Raw genomic sequence first — 19896 nt, forward strand, 5'->3', positions numbered from 1 at the left:
ACATAATTCTTTAAAGTCTTTAATATTCTTTGGAGAGGTGTCATCTTTTAATGTTTATGAAACATTCCATCCTTGCCTTGATGACATAATTCTTTAAAGTCTTTAATATTCTTTGGAGAGGTGTCATCTTTTAATGTTTATGAAACATTCCATCCTTGCCTTTGATGATGTCATTCTTTAAAGTCTTTAATATTCTTTGGAGAGGTGTCATCTTTTAATGTTTATGAAACATTCCATCCTTGCCTTTGATGATGTCATTCTTTAAAGTCTTTAATATTCTTTGGAGAGGTGTCATCTTTTAATGTTTATGAAACATTCCATCCTTGCCTTTGATGATGTCATTCTTTAAAGCCTTTAATATTCTTTGGAGAGGTGTTATCTTTTAATGTTTATGAAACATTCCATCCTTGCCTTTGATGATGTCATTCTTTAAAGCCTTTAATATTCTTTGGAGAGGTGTCATCTTTTAATGTTTATGAAACATTCCATCCTTGCCTTTGATGATGTCATTCTTTAAAGCCTTTAATATTCTTTGGAGAGGTGTCATCTTTTAATGTTTATGAAACATTCCATCCTTGCCTTTGATGATGTCATTCTTTAAAGCCTTTAATATTCTTTGGAGAGGTGTTATCTTTTAATGTTTATGAAACATTCCATCCTTGCCTTTGATGATGTCATTCTTTAAAGCCTTTAATATTCTTTGGAGAGGTGTCATCTTTTAATGTTTATGAAACATTCCATCCTTGCCTTTGATGATGTCATTCTTTAAAGCCTTTAATATTCTTTGGAGAGGTGTTATCTTTTAATGTTTATGAAACATTCCATCCTTGCCTTGATGACATAATTCTTTAAAGTCTTTAATATTCTTTGGAGGGGTGTCATCTTTTAATGTTTATGAAACATTCCATCCTTGCCTTTGATGATGTCATTCTTTAAAGCCTTTATTCCCTAATAGTCTGTGAGCGTTTCCATTGAGACCATGTTTCTGACTCTACTTTATAAAACACTTCTTGTTGTAAACCTGCTGGGCGATCTCCTGAAAGCAGCTGGCAGAGTGGGCGGAGCTTGGTCAGAGCTGAGGGCCAGTAGGGTGGGGGGTTGGTTTTTGTTTGTGAAATGCGAGGATCTCTGAGGAAAGGGCGTTCCTGCCTCTGCCGCTCTGATCGCTGTCAGAGCTGAAACACAAACAGATGTTTGAACAGGAAGGAGCTGCTCGCCTCGCCGCCGTCCTTCAGCCGCTCTGATAACACGCTGCAAACATGACGAGGCTCTGCCAGCTCCTGATAATCAGCAGGCCCCGTTCTCACGGCCACGCTGACGGTTGGTTCATGCAAATGATGTCAAGTAGTCCGGTATCTCTGAGCCTCAGGCATCAGAGGCCATGCTTGGACTAAATCCTCAGACTGGAGCTGATATCTGATCCTCAGAGCCTCCAGCAGCTCTGAGAACAACCCACACTCCAGGGACTCAGACTGAAGACAAGAGGTGAAGAACATCATTGGCTCATTGTTTTCAGGCTCTGAGCTCTAAAGCAGAACCTCTAATTAAACATTAGCATCCCCTGGAGAGGATCAGTACATCAGGTGGTTGGTCAAAGCTCAGGCCTAGCCCAGCCAGAGGTAGGCTATCAACCATTATCAGGAACCTGGAGGGTCGTCCCGTTTCATAGCAGGTTCCACCCCTACACCTGAGAACAGAGGACTTAGCCAACCATATCAACAGCACCATCAATGACTGCTTAGAGTGGCTGTGATAGTCTCATCACATAACAGCAAGCTAACAAGGCTAGTAGTAGTATGCTAACATTAACATACCACATACTAGTATGCTAACAAGGCTAGTAGTAGTATGCTAACATTAACATACCACATACTAGTATGCTAACAAGGCTAGTAGTAGTATGCTAACATTAACATACTACATACTAGTATGCTAACAAGGCTAATAGTAGTATGCTAACATTAACATACTACATACTAGTATAATAGTAGTATGCTAACATTAACATACTACATACTAGTATGCTAACATGGCTAAAAGTAGTATGCTAACATTAACATACTACATACTAGTATGCTAACAAGGCTAATAGTAGTATGCTAACATTAACATACTACATACTAGTATGCTAACATGGCTAATAGTAGTATGCTAACATTAACATACTACATACTAGTATGCTAACAAGGCTAATAGTAGTATGCTAACATTAACATACTACATACTAGTATGCTAACAAGGCTAATAGTAGTATGCTAACATTAACATACTACATACTAGTATGCTAACAAGGCTAATAGTAGTATGCTAACATTAACATACTACATACTAGTATGCTAACATGGCTAAAAGTAGTATGCTAACATTAACATACTACATACTAGTATGCTAACATGGCTAATAGTAGTATGCTAACATTAACATACTACATACTAGTATGCTAACAAGGCTAATAGTAGTATGCTAACATTAACATACTACATACTAGTATGCTAACAAGGCTAATAGTAGTATGCTAACATTAACATACTACATACTAGTATGCTAACAAGGCTAATAGTAGTATGCTAACATTAACATACTACATACTAGTATGCTAACAAGGCTAATAGTAGTATGCTAACATTAACATACTACATACTAGTATGCTAACAAGGCTAATAGTAGTATGCTAACATTAACATACTACATACTAGTATGCTAACAAGGCTAATAGTAGTATGCTAACATTAACATACTACATACTAGTATGCTAACAAGGCTAATAGTAGTATGCTAACATTAACATACTACATACTAGTATGCTAACAAGGCTAGTAGTATGCTAACATTAACATACTACATACTAGTATGCTAACAAGGCTTAGTAGTATGCTAACAATCACATACTACATACTAGTATGCTAACAAGGCTAATAGTAGTATGCTAACATTAACATACTACATACTAGTATGCTAACAAGGCTAATAGTAGTATGCTAACATTAACATACTACATACTAGTATGCTAACAAGGCTAATAGTAGTATGCTAACATTAACATACTACATACTAGTATGCTAACAAGGCTAATAGTAGTATGCTAACATTAACATACTACATACTAGTATGCTAACAAGGCTAATAGTAGTATGCTAACATTAACATACTACATACTAGTATGCTAACAAGGCTAATAGTAGTATGCTAACATTAACATACTACATACTAGTATGCTAACAAGGCTAATAGTAGTATGCTAACATTAACATACTACATACTAGTATGCTAACAAGGCTAATAGTAGTATGCTAACATTAACATACTACATACTAGTATGCTAACAAGGCTAATAGTAGTATGCTAACATTAACATACTACATACTAGTATGCTAACAAGGCTAATAGTAGTATGCTAACATTAACATACTACATACTAGTATGCTAACAAGGCTAATAGTAGTATGCTAACATTAACATACTACATACTAGTATGCTAACAAGGCTAATAGTAGTATGCTAACATTAACATACTACATACTAGTATGCTAACAAGGCTAAAAGTAGTATGCTAACATTAACATACCACATACTAGTATGCTAACAAGGCTAAAAGTAGTATGCTAACATTAACATACTACATACTAGTATGCTAACAAGGCTAATAGTAGTATGCTAACATTAACATACTACATACTAGTATGCTAACAAGGCTAATAGTAGTATGCTAACATTAACATACTACATACTAGTATGCTAACATGGCTAAAAGTAGTATGCTAACATTAACATACTACATACTAGTATGCTAACATGGCTAAAAGTAGTATGCTAACATTAACATACTACATACTAGTATGCTAACATGGCTAATAGTAGTATGCTAACATTAACATACTACATACTAGTATGCTAACAAGGCTAATAGTAGTATGCTAACATTAACATACTACATACTAGTATGCTAACATGGCTAAAAGTAGTATGCTAACATTAACATACCACATACTAGTATGCTAACAAGGCTAATAGTAGTATGCTAACATTAACATACTACATACTAGTATGCTAACAAGGCTAATAGTAGTATGCTAACATTAACATACTACATACTAGTATGCTAACAAGGCTAATAGTAGTATGCTAACATTAACATACTACATACTAGTATGCTAACAAGGCTAATAGTAGTATGCTAACATTAACATACCACATACTAGTATGCTAACAAGGCTAGTAGTAGTATGCTAACATTAACATACTACATACTAGTATGCTAACAAGGCTAATAGTAGTATGCTAACATTAACATACTACATACTAGTATGCTAACAAGGCTAATAGTAGTATGCTAACATTAACATACCACATACTAGTATGCTAACAAGGCTAGTAGTAGTATGCTAACATTAACATACTACATACTAGTATGCTAACAAGGCTAATAGTAGTATGCTAACATTAACATACTACATACTAGTATGCTAACAAGGCTAAAAGTAGTATGCTAACATTAACATACTACATACTAGTATGCTAACAAGGCTAAAAGTAGTATGCTAACATTAACATACTACATACTAGTATGCTAACAAGGCTAAAAGTAGTATGCTAACATTAACATACTACATACTAGTATGCTAACAAGGCTAATAGTAGTATGCTAACATTAACATACTACATACTAGTATGCTAACATGGCTAAAAGTAGTATGCTAACATTAACATACTACATACTAGTATGCTAACAAGGCTAGTAGTAGTATGCTAACATTAACATACTACATACTAGTATGCTAACAAGGCTAATAGTAGTATGCTAACATGGCTAAACCAGGGTAGTATGCTAACATGGCTAAACCAGGGTAGTATGCTAACATGGCTAAACCATACATACTAGTATGCTAACAAGGCTAATAGTAGTATGCTAACATGGCTAAACCAGGGTAGTATGCTAACATGGCTAAACCAGGGTAGTATGCTAACATGGCTAATAGTAGTATGCTAACATGGCTAAACCAGGGTAGTATGCTAACATGGCTAATAGTAGTATGCTAACATTAACATACCACATACTAGTATGCTAACATGGCTAATAGTAGTATGCTAACATTAACATACTACATACTAGTATGCTAACAAGGCTAATAGTAGTATGCTAACATTAACATACTACATACTAGTATGCTAACAAGGCTAATAGTAGTATGCTAACATTAATATACTACATACTAGTATGCTAACATGGCTAAACCAGGGTAGTATGCTAACATGGCTAAACCAGGGTAGTATGCTAACAAGGCTAAACCAGGGTAGTATGCTAACATGGCTAAACCAGGGTAGTATGCTAACAGGGCTAAACCAGGGTAGTATGCTAACATGGCTAAACCAGGGTAGTATGCTAACAGGGCTAAACCAGGGTAGTATGCTAACATGGTTAAACCAGGGTAGTATGCTAACAGGGCTAAACCAGGGTAGTATGCTAACATGGCTAAACCAGGGTAGTATGCTAACAGGGCTAAACCAGGGTAGTATGCTAACATGGTTAAACCAGGGTAGTATGCTAACATGGTTAAACCAGGGTAGTATGCTAACATGGTTAAACCAGGGTAGTATGCTAACAGGGCTAAACCAGGGTAGTATGCTAACATGGCTAAACCAGGGTAGTATGCTAACAGGGCTAAACCAGGGTAGTATGCTAACATGGTTAAACCAGGGTAGTATGCTAACATGGTTAAACCAGGGTAGTATGCTAACATGGTTAAACCAGGGTAGTATGCTAACAGGGCTAAACCAGGGTAGTATGCTAACATGGCTAAACCAGGGTAGTATGCTAACAGGGCTAAACCAGGGTAGTATGCTAACAGGGCTAAACCAGGGTAGTATGCTAACATGGTTAAACCAGGGTAGTATGCTAACATGGTTAAACCAGGGTAGTATGCTAACAGGGCTAAACCAGGGTAGTATGCTAACATGGCTAAACCAGGGTAGTATGCTAACAGGGCTAAACCAGGGTAGTATGCTAACAGGGCTAAACCAGGGTAGTATGCTAACATGGCTAAACCAGGGTAGTATGCTAACAGGGCTAAACCAGGGTAGTATGCTAACAGGGCTAAACCAGGGTAGTATGCTAACATGGTTAAACCAGGTAGTATGCTAACAGGGCTAAACCAGGGTAGTATGCTAACAGGGCTAAACCAGGGTAGTATGCTAACATGGTTAAACCAGGGTAGTATGCTAACAGGGCTAAACCAGGGTAGTATGCTAACAGGGCTAAACCAGGGTAGTATGCTAACATGGTTAAACCAGGGTAGTATGCTAACAGGGCTAAACCAGGGTAGTATGCTAACAGGGCTAAACCAGGGTAGTATGCTAACAGGGCTAAACCAGGGTAGTATGCTAACATGGTTAAACCAGGGTAGTATGCTAACAGGGCTAAACCAGGGTAGTATGCTAACATGGTTAAACCAGGGTAGTATGCTAACAGGGCTAAACCAGGGTAGTATGCTAACAGGGCTAAACCAGGGTAGTATGCTAACAGGGCTAAACCAGGGTAGTATGGTTGAGTTTAGCTGTAGTTTGACTGTAAATACACCAGCAGATATTTTTATCAGACATTTTTAAACCTCAGACAGGAGCAGGAGTCTTCTGACCACCATTGTTTCTTTCTGCTCGTGTCTCTGTAAAGAAGCTGAGGATGAAGACTCTCACTTCCGCTGAGCATACTGTTCTCCACGGGGCGGTGGCGATCACGGAGGCTGTACAATCTGTCCGCTCTCACAGTCCCACACTGACTGGAGACAGGGCAGACTCAATGATGGCGCATGGAGGGGGAGAAGCTGGGCTGTCAGGGGAGGACAGGAGGCTGTGTGCTGTCTGATCACTGATAACAGCTCCTCTGAACTCTCACTGGTTTCTGTGCATCACTGTTACTTTTGGCAGCTATTTTTAATTTTAGTCTTCGTCTTTAGATTAAATTTCTTGTAGTTTTAGTCACATTTTAGTCATTTCTATCTATTTTTAGTCTCAGTCTAGTTTTAGTCATCACAGATCTATTTTTAGTCTCAGTCTAGTTTTAGTCATCACAGATCTATTTTTAGTCTCAGTCTAGTTTTAGTCATCACAGATCTATTTTTAGCCTCAGTCTAGTTTTAGTCACCACAGATCTATTTTTAGTCTCAGTCTAGTTTTAGTCATCACAGATCTATTTTTAGCCTCAGTCTAGTTTTAGTCATCACAGATCTATTTTTAGCCTCAGTCTAGTTTTAGTCATCACAGATCTATTTTTAGTCTCAGTCTAGTTTTAGTCATCACAGATCTATTTTTAGCCTCAGTCTAGTTTTAGTCATCACAGATCTATTTTTAGTCTCAGTCTAGTTTTAGTCATCACAGATCTATTTTTAGCCTCAGTCTAGTTTTAGTCATCACAGATCTATTTTTAGCCTCAGTCTAGTTTTAGTCATCACAGATCTATTTTTAGCCTCAGTCTAGTTTTAGTCATCACAGATCTATTTTTAGTCTCAGTCTAGTTTTAGTCATCACAGATCTATTTTTAGCCTCAGTCTAGTTTTAGTCATCACAGATCTATTTTTAGCCTCAGTCTAGTTTTAGTCATCACAGATCTATTTTTAGCCTCAGTCTAGTTTTAGTCATCACAGATCTATTTTTAGCCTCAGTCTAGTTTTAGTCATCACAGATCTATTTTTAGTCTCAGTCTAGTTTTAGTCATCACAGATCTATTTTTAGCCTCAGTCTAGTTTTAGTCATCACAGATCTATTTTTAGTCTCAGTCTAGTTTTAGTCATCACAGATCTATTTTTAGTCTCAGTCTAGTTTTAGTCACCACAGATCTATTTTTAGCCTCAGTCTAGTTTTAGTCACCACAGATCTATTTTTAGCCTCAGTCTAGTTTTAGTCATAGTAAAAGGCTGTTGATGAACATTTTTATTAGGGATGCACTGAAAATTTTCGGCTGAAAATGGCCCAAAAGTGCATTTTCGGTTTTCGGCCGAAAGACTTTTTTCTCTGAAACACCAAGGCCGAAACACGACGTTGTGATGATGCAAGCAAAAACCGCGGCCAACACGCTTTGGATCAGTGGTTCTCAAATAGGGGTACACGTATGTGAAGGCACTCCGGGGGGTACGTGAAATTTTAAAATACATGCCGGCTATTTAAGCAAATAGCGCCTTTCATTGCATGTCAGGAGCGACACGTTTTTGCGAGTATATTACTACACTCTAAAATCCCATTCGTGCTGTGAACGTCTGCGGTGTGTTTTCTCTGTCCTCTGATAAACACTGATATTTATTGAAGCGGAAGATAAAAGGAGGTGTGTCCCTCTCTGTCCTTCACTCCGTGTGTAACGTGGCACTTTTACGCACAGCCAGGCTGTCACTGCCGTTTAGTTTCACGGTTTCATTCACTGCCAGCCACGTTTGTAAGAGGAGGGACTGACTTTTCATTCATTCCATGTCAAATATGATCAATCAGAGTTATAATATCGCACAGCTGAGGCTGGCGGTGGGAGGAGTTAACTCTCCACAGACTGGCTCACCTGTTTGTGTTCCAGACTGGTCAGAGGAGTCATTTAGCTGGTTGGTCTGGAGCTTTTATCAGTCGTATGTCTGAGGTCAGAGGAGACTGTGGTGGTAAATATTTCACTAAAGTCCTGCTAGTTTAGAAACAGCTCCAGCTGTGTGAGTTTCATGGTGGTGGTGGTGCCGATTAATAAGGCAGACAGAGGAACAGAAATGTCCTCCTCTCCAACACCACCTGATGTTTGGTATCTCCTCATATCTGTCTGTAGTCAGTTCTTGTGTTGTTGCCTCTTTTTTATCCTGGTAGAGAGGGAGACAGGCAGCAGGCAGCCCCACATGTCCACATGAGCACAAATGCGCTACTTAAATATCAGCAGCAATGTCACGCTGCGAAATGATGTTGCAGGTGAGGAAGCTTGCTTTGACTCCCTACAGGTTCAAATGTAAATATTTTGTGTGAATAATTTGTATGAAAAAATTGCGTATAGAGTGTAAGGACCTTAAGTTTATAAACTGGAGTTAATATTTTGTAGGCTCTTAAATTTAATGACCCTAAACCCCCTGAGTCTCCCCCATGGCAGGATGGTTTGACCCACACTGGAGCATGCCTGTTAATCACTGCATTCACAACCTCTCCATTCATAAAAACGTTCATGATGTATTTTTGTGAAGAAATGCTGATCTATAACTAAGTTCATGGTTTCAGGTTGAGAAGAGAGAAGTCTTTTTTATAACTTGTTTATTATTTACAGGTTTTTAGTTCTCTCTAGCTCTGTGTTTTTATTTCCATATTGTTCCAGAGAGACGCTGCAGCTGAGCAGAGTTTTACTCACTTCTGGGTTTAAAGCCTTTCAGTCACTGTTCCCAACAGCTACATTCATTTGAGTTCCCACATTTAGAGATGAGAAGATGGGCCATGACTTTAGTCATGCATTTTTAACATTTAAAATGTATGAAAAAAATCTATTTGAAAGTGTTTATCAGTGACAAAGTTTGATAAATCAGAGGCTGTCTCAGCTCTTTAATGTCTTTCTTTTTGGGCCAAAAGCTTTGAGCTGTTTAGGGGGAACATGACTGACAAAAGGCTGAGAACCACTGATTTAATGTAGACACGACTGCGGTCAAGTTAAACATTTTATTTTGTATTTTATTTTATGTTGTGCATCGTTGGAATGAAGTGCTTAATAAATATTTACATAATTTTGTAATTGATTTATTCTTTGAAGCATTAATATTTTTGTAATTGTAGTTGATTTTAGTGAGGTCAGTCACAGTCATAGCCATGAATGCTCTGGTACTAATAACTGGCATAATCATGTCTTTCAGTGTTTCTGTTTTCTTCTTGGTTTCATTTTCAGTTTTCAGTCTCAGCCAAGAACTTTCATTTGGGTGCTTCTCTAATATTTACACTTAGTTTTAGTTGATGACATCATCAGAGCTGTGACCACTGGTTGGTTTTAGAGGAGCTGCATGGATAGGTCCCTATAGAGGTATCAGTGTATCTAGATATTGATCTGTTATTGATCCATTGGTTATTGATCTATTGGTTATTGATCTGTTATTGATCTATTGGTTATTGATCTATTGGTTATTGATCTATAGGTTATTAATCTGTTGGTTATTAATCTGTTGGTTATTGATCTGTTATTGATCTATTGGTTATTGATCTATTGGTTATTGATCTATAGGTTATTAATCTGTTGGTTATTAATCTGTTGGTTATTGATCTGTTATTGATCTATTGGTTATTGATCTATTGGTTATTGATCTATAGGTTATTAATCTGTTGGTTATTAATCTGTTGGTTATTGATCTGTTATTGATCTATTGGTTATTGATCTGTTATTGATCTATTGGTTATTGATCTATTGGTTATTGATCTGTTATTGATCTGTTGGTTATTGATCTGTTATTGATCTATTGGTTATTGATCTATTGGTTATTGATCTGTTATTGATCTATTGGTTATTGATCTGTTATTGATCTATTGGTTATTGATCTGTTATTGATCTATTGGTTATTGATCTATAGGTTATTAATCTGTTGGTTATTGATCTGTTATTGATCTATTGGTTATTGATCTGTTATTGATCTATTGATCTGTTATTGATCTGTTGGTTATTGATCTATAGGTTATTAATCTGTTGGTTATTGATCTGTTATTGATCTATTGGTTATTGATCTATTGGTTATTGATCTGTTATTGATCTATTGGTTATTGATCTATTGGTTATTGATCTGTTATTGATCTATTGGTTATTGATCTGTTATTGATCTATTGGTTATTGATCTATTGTTATTGATCTGTTATTGATCTATTGGTTATTGATCTGTTATTGATCTATTGGTTATTGATCTGTTATTGATCTATTGGTTATTGATCTATTGGTTATTGATCTGTTATTGATCTATTGGTTATTGATCTGTTATTGATCTATTGGTTATTGATCTATTGGTTATTGATCTGTTATTGATCTATTGGTTATTGATCTGTTATTGATCTATTGGTTATTGATCTGTTATTGATCTGTTATTGATCTATAGGTTATTAATCTGTTGGTTATTGATCTGTTATTGATCTATTGGTTATTGATCTGTTATTGATCTATTGATCTGTTATTGATCTGTTGGTTATTGATCTATAGGTTATTAATCTGTTGGTTATTGATCTGTTATTGATCTATTGGTTATTGATCTATTGGTTATTGATCTGTTATTGATCTATTGGTTATTGATCTATTGGTTATTGATCTGTTATTGATCTATTGGTTATTGATCTGTTATTGATCTATTGGTTATTGATCTATTGTTATTGATCTATTGGTTATTGATCTATTGGTTATTGATCTATTGGTTATTGATCTGTTATTGATCTATTGGTTATTGATCTATTGGTTATTGATCTATTGGTTATTGATCTATAGGTTATTAATCTGTTGGTTATTAATCTGTTGGTTATTGATCTGTTATTGATCTATTGGTTATTGATCTATTGGTTATTGATCTGTTATTGATCTATTGGTTATTGATCTATTGGTTATTGATCTGTTATTGATCTATTGGTTATTGATCTGTTATTGATCTATTGGTTATTGATCTATTGGTTATTGATCTGTTATTGATCTATTGGTTATTGATCTATTATTGATCTATTGGTTATTGATCTGTTATTGATCTGTTGGTTATTGATCTATAGGTTATTAATCTGTTGGTTATTGATCTGTTATTGATCTATTGGTTATTGATCTGTTATTGATCTATTGATCTGTTATTGATCTGTTGGTTATTGATCTATAGGTTATTAATCTGTTGGTTATTGATCTGTTATTGATCTATTGGTTATTGATCTATTGGTTATTGATCTGTTATTGATCTATTGGTTATTGATCTATTGGTTATTGATCTATTATTGATCTATTGGTTATTGATCTGTTATTGATCTATTGGTTATTGATCTATTGGTTATTGATCTGTTATTGATCTATTGGTTATTGATCTGTTATTGATCTATTGGTTATTGATCTATTGGTTATTGATCTATTGGTTATTAATCTGTTGGTTATTGATCTGTTATTGATCTATTGGTTATTGATCTGTTGGTTATTGATCTGTTATTGATCTATTGGTTATTGATCTATTGGTTATTGATCTGTTGGTAATTGATCTGTTATTGATCTATTGGTTATTGATCTATTGGTTATTGATCTGTTGGTTATTGATCTGTTGGTTATTAATCTATTGGTTATTGATCTGTTATTGATCTATTGGTTATTGATCTATTGGTTATTGATCTGTTATTGATCTATTGGTTATTGATCTATTGGTTATTGATCTGTTGGTTATTGATCTGTTATTGATCTCTTGGTTATTGATCTATTGGTTATTGATCTGTTATTGATCTGTTGGGTATTAATCTGTTGGTTATTGATCTGTTGGTTATTGATCTGTTATTGATCTATTGGTTATTGATCTATTGGTTATTGATGTATTGTTATTGATTTATTGGTCATTGATCTGTTTTTGATCTATTGGTTATTGATCTATTGGTTATTGATCTGTTATTGATCTATTGGTTATTAATCTACTTGTTATTGATGTATTGGTTATTAATCTGTTGGTTATTGATCTGTTATTGATCTATTGGTTATTGATCTATTGTTATTGATCTATTGGTTATTTATCTATTGTTATTGATCTGTTGGTTATTGATCTATTGTTATTGATCTGTTGGTTATTTATCTGTTGGTTATTTATCTATTGGTTATTGATCTCATGGTTATTGATCTGTTATTGATCTATTGGTTATTGATCTATTGGTTATTGATCTGTTATTTATCTTTTGGTTATTGATCTCTTGGCTATTGATCTATTGGTTATTGATCTGTTATTGATCTATTGGTTATTAATCTATTGGTTATTGATCTATTGGTTATTAATCTGTTGGTTATTGATCTGTTATTGATCTATTGGTTATTGATCTGTTGGTTATTGATCTGTTGGTTATTGATCTGTTATTGATCTATTGGTTATTGATCTATTGGTTATTGATCTATCATTGATCTGTTGGTTATTGATCTGTTTGTTTTTTATCTATTGGTTATTGATCTATTGGTTATTGATCTGTTGGTTATTGATCTGTTTGTTTTTTATCTATTGGTTATTGATCTATTGGTTATTGATCCATTGGTTATTGATCTATTGGTTATTGATCTATCATTGATCTGTTGGTTATTGATCTGTTTGTTTTTTATCTATTGGTTATTGATCTATTGGTTATTGATCTGTTATTGATCTTTTGGTTATTGATCTGTTTGTTTTTTATCTATTGGTTATTGATCTATTGGTTATTGATCTGTTATTGATCTATTGGTTATTGATCTGTTGGTTATTGATCTATTGGTTATTGATCTGTTATTGATCTGTTGGTTATTGATCAATTGGTTATTGATCGGTTGTTAATCTGTTTTACAGTGAGTAGAGTTACAGACATACTCCATAAGGTTGAGTCTCAGACTGAGATTGTTTTCATGCACTGAGGTGACAGGATTTCCCGTGTCATCTTCTACAGTGTTCAGCCAGTTTATGGAGCACAGCATCCGCCTCTCGACCCGCGGTTACGCCGCACGTAAGTGCTGACCCCGCCTCGCCTGCAGACTGGCGTGTTTGGATGCTTTTTGCGTGGCGTCCTTTTGTTTTTGTCTTGTTTTGCTGCTGATTGTGCGATGCTTGAAAGCCGCCATGTGTGCCATGCGTACGCCGATCAAAGATCATCCTTACTTTGTGTTTCAGTCTTTTCTGTTGGGCTTGCCTTGTCGTCACTGGCGCCGTTTTGCATGGTCAGCTTTAGTGTTTATCCCGCTGTAGCCGGGTCCTTAGGCGTCTGACCTCTGCGTTGTTTCTCTGCAGGTATCCCAAAGAAACAAAGACCAAGTTCAACAATCTCAAAACTAAGAAGGCGTCCAGCTTCCACGAGTTTGCCCGCAGCACCAACGATGCCTGGGACATCGACGACGAGGAGGATGAGGATTTCCTGGCGCCGGCGTCCTCTCTGCCCTCAGGCCTGCCCTCGGCGTCGTCACATACCCAGGTAGGTCTCACTCTGAGGGTCTACCGGGAACCAGGTCAGCGGTGAGCAGGTCAATCCTCATTAAGCTTTTCTCGTCTGTTTCCTCTCAGCAGAGCGAGGCAGATCACCCAGAGTCCAGGGTCTCACACCGCCAGGCCCCTCCCAGGAAGGACGCTCAGACCCTGCAGGAGGAAGAGGAGGAGGACGAGGAGGAGTTCGAGCACTTTAATGGGAAGGTGGTCAAGTCTAGCAGCGACGCCCACCTCAGCACATCCACAGGTACGGGAGAGAGACGCCACGGGTTCATTCAGCTCAAACAGATTATGGAGCAGGTTGCTGTGAAGCTCGCCGCAGGCCGCCGCGTTCATGTGTCGGGGGTTTATGGAGACAGTCAGGGATTATTCCGGGTCAGGCCTGCAGCATGTGCCTGCCTGCAGTCCTGATATAATCCCCACTAATGTGTTCGAGGCGCTAAAGCCACCCAGAGTCAGACCGCCTGAAACTGTGAGGGTTCAGCGTAGACCTGACCCCCTGACTCAGAACTAACAGGTAGTTTTAACAGGTGATCCAGGCTGCAGGGTTCAGCGCAGACCTTACCCCCTGACTCAGAACTAACAGGTAGTTTTAACAGGTGATCCAGGCTGCAGGGTTCAGCGCAGACCTGACCCCCTGACTCAGAACTAACAGGTAGTTTTAACAGGTGATCCAGGCTGCAGGGTTCAGCGCAGACCTGACCCCCTGACTCAGAACTAACAGGTAGCTTTAACAGGTGATCCAGGCTGCAGGGTTCAGCGCAGACCTGACCCCCTGACTCAGAACTAACAGGTAGTTTTAACAGGTGATCCAGGCTGCAGGGTTCAGCGCAGACCTGACCCCCTGACTCAGAACTAACAGGTAGCTTTAACAGGTGGACCAGGCTGCAGGCTCACAGCCCAGATCTACATTTGGAGATCTTCTCATGCTGTTCCACCTCTCTCCACAGTTCGCTCCACGCTGCATAAGCAGCAGTCACTCCCGGTCCGTCCCATCATTCCTCTGGTTGCTAGGATCTCTGACCAGAACGCGTCTGGAGCTCCGCCCATGACGGTGCGAGAGAAGAGCCGGCTGGACAAATTCAAGCATCTGCTGTCGAGTCTGAACACGGACCTGGGTAGGATCAGAGATGCACATTTACAGGATATGACTGAGTAGAGGCTTTGCTGAGACGGTTTCTATCTGACTGTGATTTTACAGACGAGCTCAGGAAGCACAGCTGGTCAGGGATACCCCGGGAGGTCCGACCAATCACATGGAGGCTCCTGTCTGTGAGTCAATGACCTTTAAAGAAAGCTGAGAATCCTCTCTATATCTCTGTTCTGTCCTCGCTGCTGTCAGGCTTCCTCTCTACTGACTTTACTCCCCTTCCTCTGACAGGGTTACCTGCCCGCCAACAAAGAGCGTCGAGAGCAGGTGCTGCAGAGGAAGAGAGAGGAATACTTCGGCTTTATAGAGCAGTATTATCACTCCAGAACAGACGAGCACTATAAAGACACCTACAGACAGGTAAACACACCTGAGGACAGGTAGACACACCTACAGACAGGTAAACACACCTGAGGACAGGTAGACACACCTACAGACAGGTAGACACACCTATAGGCAGGTAGACACACCTACAGACAGGTAGACACACCTAAAGACAGGTAAACACACCTACAGACAGGTAGACACACCTATAGGCAGGTAGACACACCTACAGACAGGTAGACACAACTACAGACAGGTAAACAGACCTACAGACAGGTAGACACACCTATAGGCAGGTAGACACACCTACAGACAGGTAGACACAACTACAGACAGGTAAACAGACCTACAGACAGGTAAACACACCTACAGACAGGTAGACACACCTACGGACAGGTAAACACACCTACAGACAGGTAAACACACCTGAGGACAGGTAGACACACCTACAGACAGGTAAAAACACCTGAGGACAGGTAGACACACCTACAGACAGGTAAACACACCTGAGGACAGGTAGACACACCTACAGACAGGTAAACACACCTGAGGACAGGTAGACACACCTACAGACAGGTAAACACACCTACAGACAGGTAAACACACCTACAGACAGGTAGACACACCTATAGGCAGGTAGACACACCTACAGACAGGTAGACACAACTACAGACAAGTAAACAGACCTACAGACAGGTAGACACACCTGAGGACAGGTAGACACACCTACAGACAGGTAAACACACCTGAGGACAGGTAGACACACCTACAGACAGGTAAACACACCTACAGACAGGTAAACACACCTGAGGACAGGTAGACACACCTACAGACAGGTAGACACACCTACAGACAGGTAAACACACCTGAGGACAGGTAGACACACCTACAGACAGGTAAACACACCTACAGACAGGTAAACACAACTACAGACAGGTAGACACACCTACAGACAGGTAAACACACCTACAGACAGGTAAACACACCTACAGACAGGTAGACACACCTGAGGACAGGTAGACACACCTGAGGACAGGTAAACACACTTACAGACAGGTAGACATACCTACAGACAGGTAAACACACCTGAGGACAGGTAAACACACCTGAGGACAGGTAGACACACCTGAGGACAGGTAAACACACCTACAGACAGGTAGACACACCTACAGACAGGTAGACATACCTACAGACAGGTAGACACACCTGAGGACAGGTAAACACACCTGAGGACAGGTAGACACACCTGAGGACAGGTAAACACCCCTACAGACAGGTAGACACACCTACAGACAGGTAGACACACCTACAGACAGGTAGACACACCTACAGACAGGTAGACACACCTGAGGACAGGTAGACACACCTACAGACAGGTAGACACACCTACAGACAGGTAGACACACCTACAGACAGGTAGACACACCTACAGACACACCTTCAGACAGGTAGACACACCTACAGACAGGTAGACACACCTGAGGACAGGTAAACACACCTACAGACAGGTAGACACACCTACAGACAGGTAGACTCACCTACAGACAGGTAGACACACCTGAGGACAGGTAAACACACCTACAGACAGGTAAACACACCTACAGACAGGTAGACACACCTACAGACAGGTAGACTCACCTACAGACAGGTAGACATACCTACAGACAGGTAGACACACCTGAGGACAGGTAGACACACCTGAGGACAGGTAGACACACCTGAGGAGAGGTAGACACACCTACAGACAGGTAGACACACCTACAGACAGGTAGACACACCTACAGACACACCTACAGACAGGTAGACACACCTACAGACACACCTACAGACAGGTAGACACACCTACAGACAGGTAGACACACCTGAGGACAGGTAGACACACCTACAGACAGGTAGACACACCTACAGACAGGTAGACACACCTACAGACAGGTAGACACACCTGAGGACAGGTAGACACACCTACAGACAGTTAGACATACCTACAGACAGGTAGACACACCTGAGGACAGGTAGACACACCTGAGGACAGGTAGACACACCTGAGGAGAGGTAGACACACCTACAGACAGGTAGACACACCTACAGACAGGTAGACACACCTACAGACACACCTACAGACAGGTAGACACACCTACAGACACACCTACAGACAGGTAGACACACCTACAGACAGGTAGACACACCTGAGGACAGGTAGACACACCTACAGACAGGTAGACACACCTGAGGACAGGTAGACACACCTACAGACAGGTAGACACACCTACAGACACACCTACAGACAGGTAGACATACCTACAGACAGGTAGACACACCTACAGACACACCTACAGACAGGTAGACACACCTACAGACAGGTAGACACACCTACAGACAGGTAGACACACCTACAGACACACCTACAGACAGGTAGACATACCTACAGACAGGTAGACACACCTGAGGACAGGTAGACACACCTACAGACAGGTAGACACACCTGAGGACAGGTAGACACACCTACAGACAGGTAGACACACCTGAGGACAGGTAAACACACCTACAGACAGGTGAACAGTCACACTTCGTCAGTTAAAATCTCGGTTTTCCTCCCCCTCAGATCCACATCGATATCCCGAGAACCAATCCTCTGATCCCGCTCTTCCAGCAGCCCGCTGTTCAGGAGGTAAGACCTTTTTATATGGGTCATAGGTCATTCATAGTAATCAGTGGTAATTACACAGTAATTAATGAAGCAGTTACTCTGTGGCTGCCGACTGGTCATCAGGTGGTATTTTACCCTAACCCCACAACTTTGGAAACTTACCTACAAATTATTCAGGAAGGACGCTTTAATTTAGAGGGCCAAAATAAAGACATGAACATGGGACTATCAACAACTTAGATAATCATTATCTAAGAAATTACCTGGTAAAATAACCCCTAATACGAGAGAACTGCCACATCATACAAGAGTTAGGGTAAGGAGCTTAGGGTTGGTTATTACTTGGTATAATTCAAATATATTACTTGGTAATTACACCTTAATTACAAGTTTTACTATGAAATAGCAAATTAACTACACCATAATTACATGTTTTACTATAAGTAACAAAGTCATTACACCTTAATTAGGGCTATGTGTTTGTGCAAGAACGTATGTATGGATGTGTGTGTGTTTGGATGTGTGTGTGTGTGTGTAGGCTACTTTTATTTATGAATATATGTCAGTAAATGCGCTTATGCTGAGCTCCTTCTTCCTCTGATGCTGTGATTTACAGTTGCTAGAAAAAGTATGTGAACCTTTGGGATTTCTTGGATTTCTGCATAAATTGGTCATAAATGTGTTCTGATCTTCATCTAAGTCACAACAATAGACAAACACAGTCTGCTTAAACTAATACTGCACTAAAAATGATATGTTTTTATGTTTTTATTGAACAAACCATGTAAACATTCACAGTGTAGGGTGGAAAAAGTCTGTGAACCCCTAGGCTAATGACTGGTTGACCCTCCTCTGGCAGCAATAACCTCAACCAAACGTTTCCTGTAGTTCAGATCAGACCTGCACAACAGTCAGGAGGAATTTTGGACCATTCCTCTTTACAAAACTGTTTCAGTTCAGCAATAATATTGGGATGTCTGGTGTGCATCGCTCTCTTGAGGTCATGCCACAGCATCTCAGTCGGGTTGAGGTCAGGACTCTGACTGGGCCACTCCAGAAGGCGTATTTTCTTCTGTTGAAGCCATTCTGTTGTTGATTTACTTCTATGCTTTGGGTCGTTGTCCTGTTGCATCACCCATCCTCTGTTGAGCTTCAGTTGGTGGACAGATGCTCTTAAGTTTTCCTGTAAAATGTCTTGATAAACTTGGGAATTAATTTTTCCGTCAATGACAGCAATCCGTCCAGGCCCTGAGGCAGCAAAGCAGCCCCAAACCATGATGGCCCCTCCACCATATTAACAGTTGGGATGAGGTTTTGATGTTGGTGTGCTGTGCCTTTTTTTCTCCACACATAGCGTTGTGTGTTCCTTCTAAACAACTCAGTTTTGGTTTCATCTATGGACAGAATATTTTGCCAGTAGTGCTGTGGAACATCCAGGTGCTCTTTTGTAAACTTCAAATGTGCAGCAGTGGGTTTTTTGGACAGCAGTGGTTTCCTCCGTGGTGTCCTCCCATGAACTCCATTCTTGTTTAATGTTTTACTGATTGTAGATTTGTCAACACAAATGTTAGCATGTGCCAGAGACTTCTGTAAGTCTTTAGCTGACACTCTAGGATTCTTCTTCTCCTCATTGAGCATTCTGCGCTGTGTTCTTGCAG

The 19896-nt window shown here is 39.4% G+C and overlaps 1 protein-coding gene across 3 annotated transcripts in view; it reads left to right on the forward strand.

Annotated features, from left to right (window-relative positions):
- Window positions 1–19896, forward strand: part of tbc1d22b (TBC1 domain family, member 22B) — a 39918-nt gene that overhangs the window by 9153 nt on the left and 10869 nt on the right. The window contains exons 2-8 of one of the 3 annotated variants that reach the window (XM_041799097.1): window positions 13588–13644; window positions 13926–14106; window positions 14199–14364; window positions 15068–15235; window positions 15319–15389; window positions 15499–15627; window positions 18194–18259. In XM_041799097.1, coding sequence (XP_041655031.1) covers window positions 13588–13644; window positions 13926–14106; window positions 14199–14364; window positions 15068–15235; window positions 15319–15389; window positions 15499–15627; window positions 18194–18259 — 838 coding nt within the window. Of the gene's footprint in view, window positions 1–13587; window positions 13645–13925; window positions 14107–14195; window positions 14365–15067; window positions 15236–15318; window positions 15390–15498; window positions 15628–18193; window positions 18260–19896 lie in introns of all 3 variants that reach the window. The other 2 variants (XM_041799096.1, XM_041799098.1) reach the window with 2 other exon arrangements.

Source organism: Cheilinus undulatus, linkage group 11 (assembly GCF_018320785.1).
Source record: "Cheilinus undulatus linkage group 11, ASM1832078v1, whole genome shotgun sequence".
In the NCBI taxonomy this organism is placed as follows: domain Eukaryota; kingdom Metazoa; phylum Chordata; class Actinopteri; order Labriformes; family Labridae; genus Cheilinus; species Cheilinus undulatus.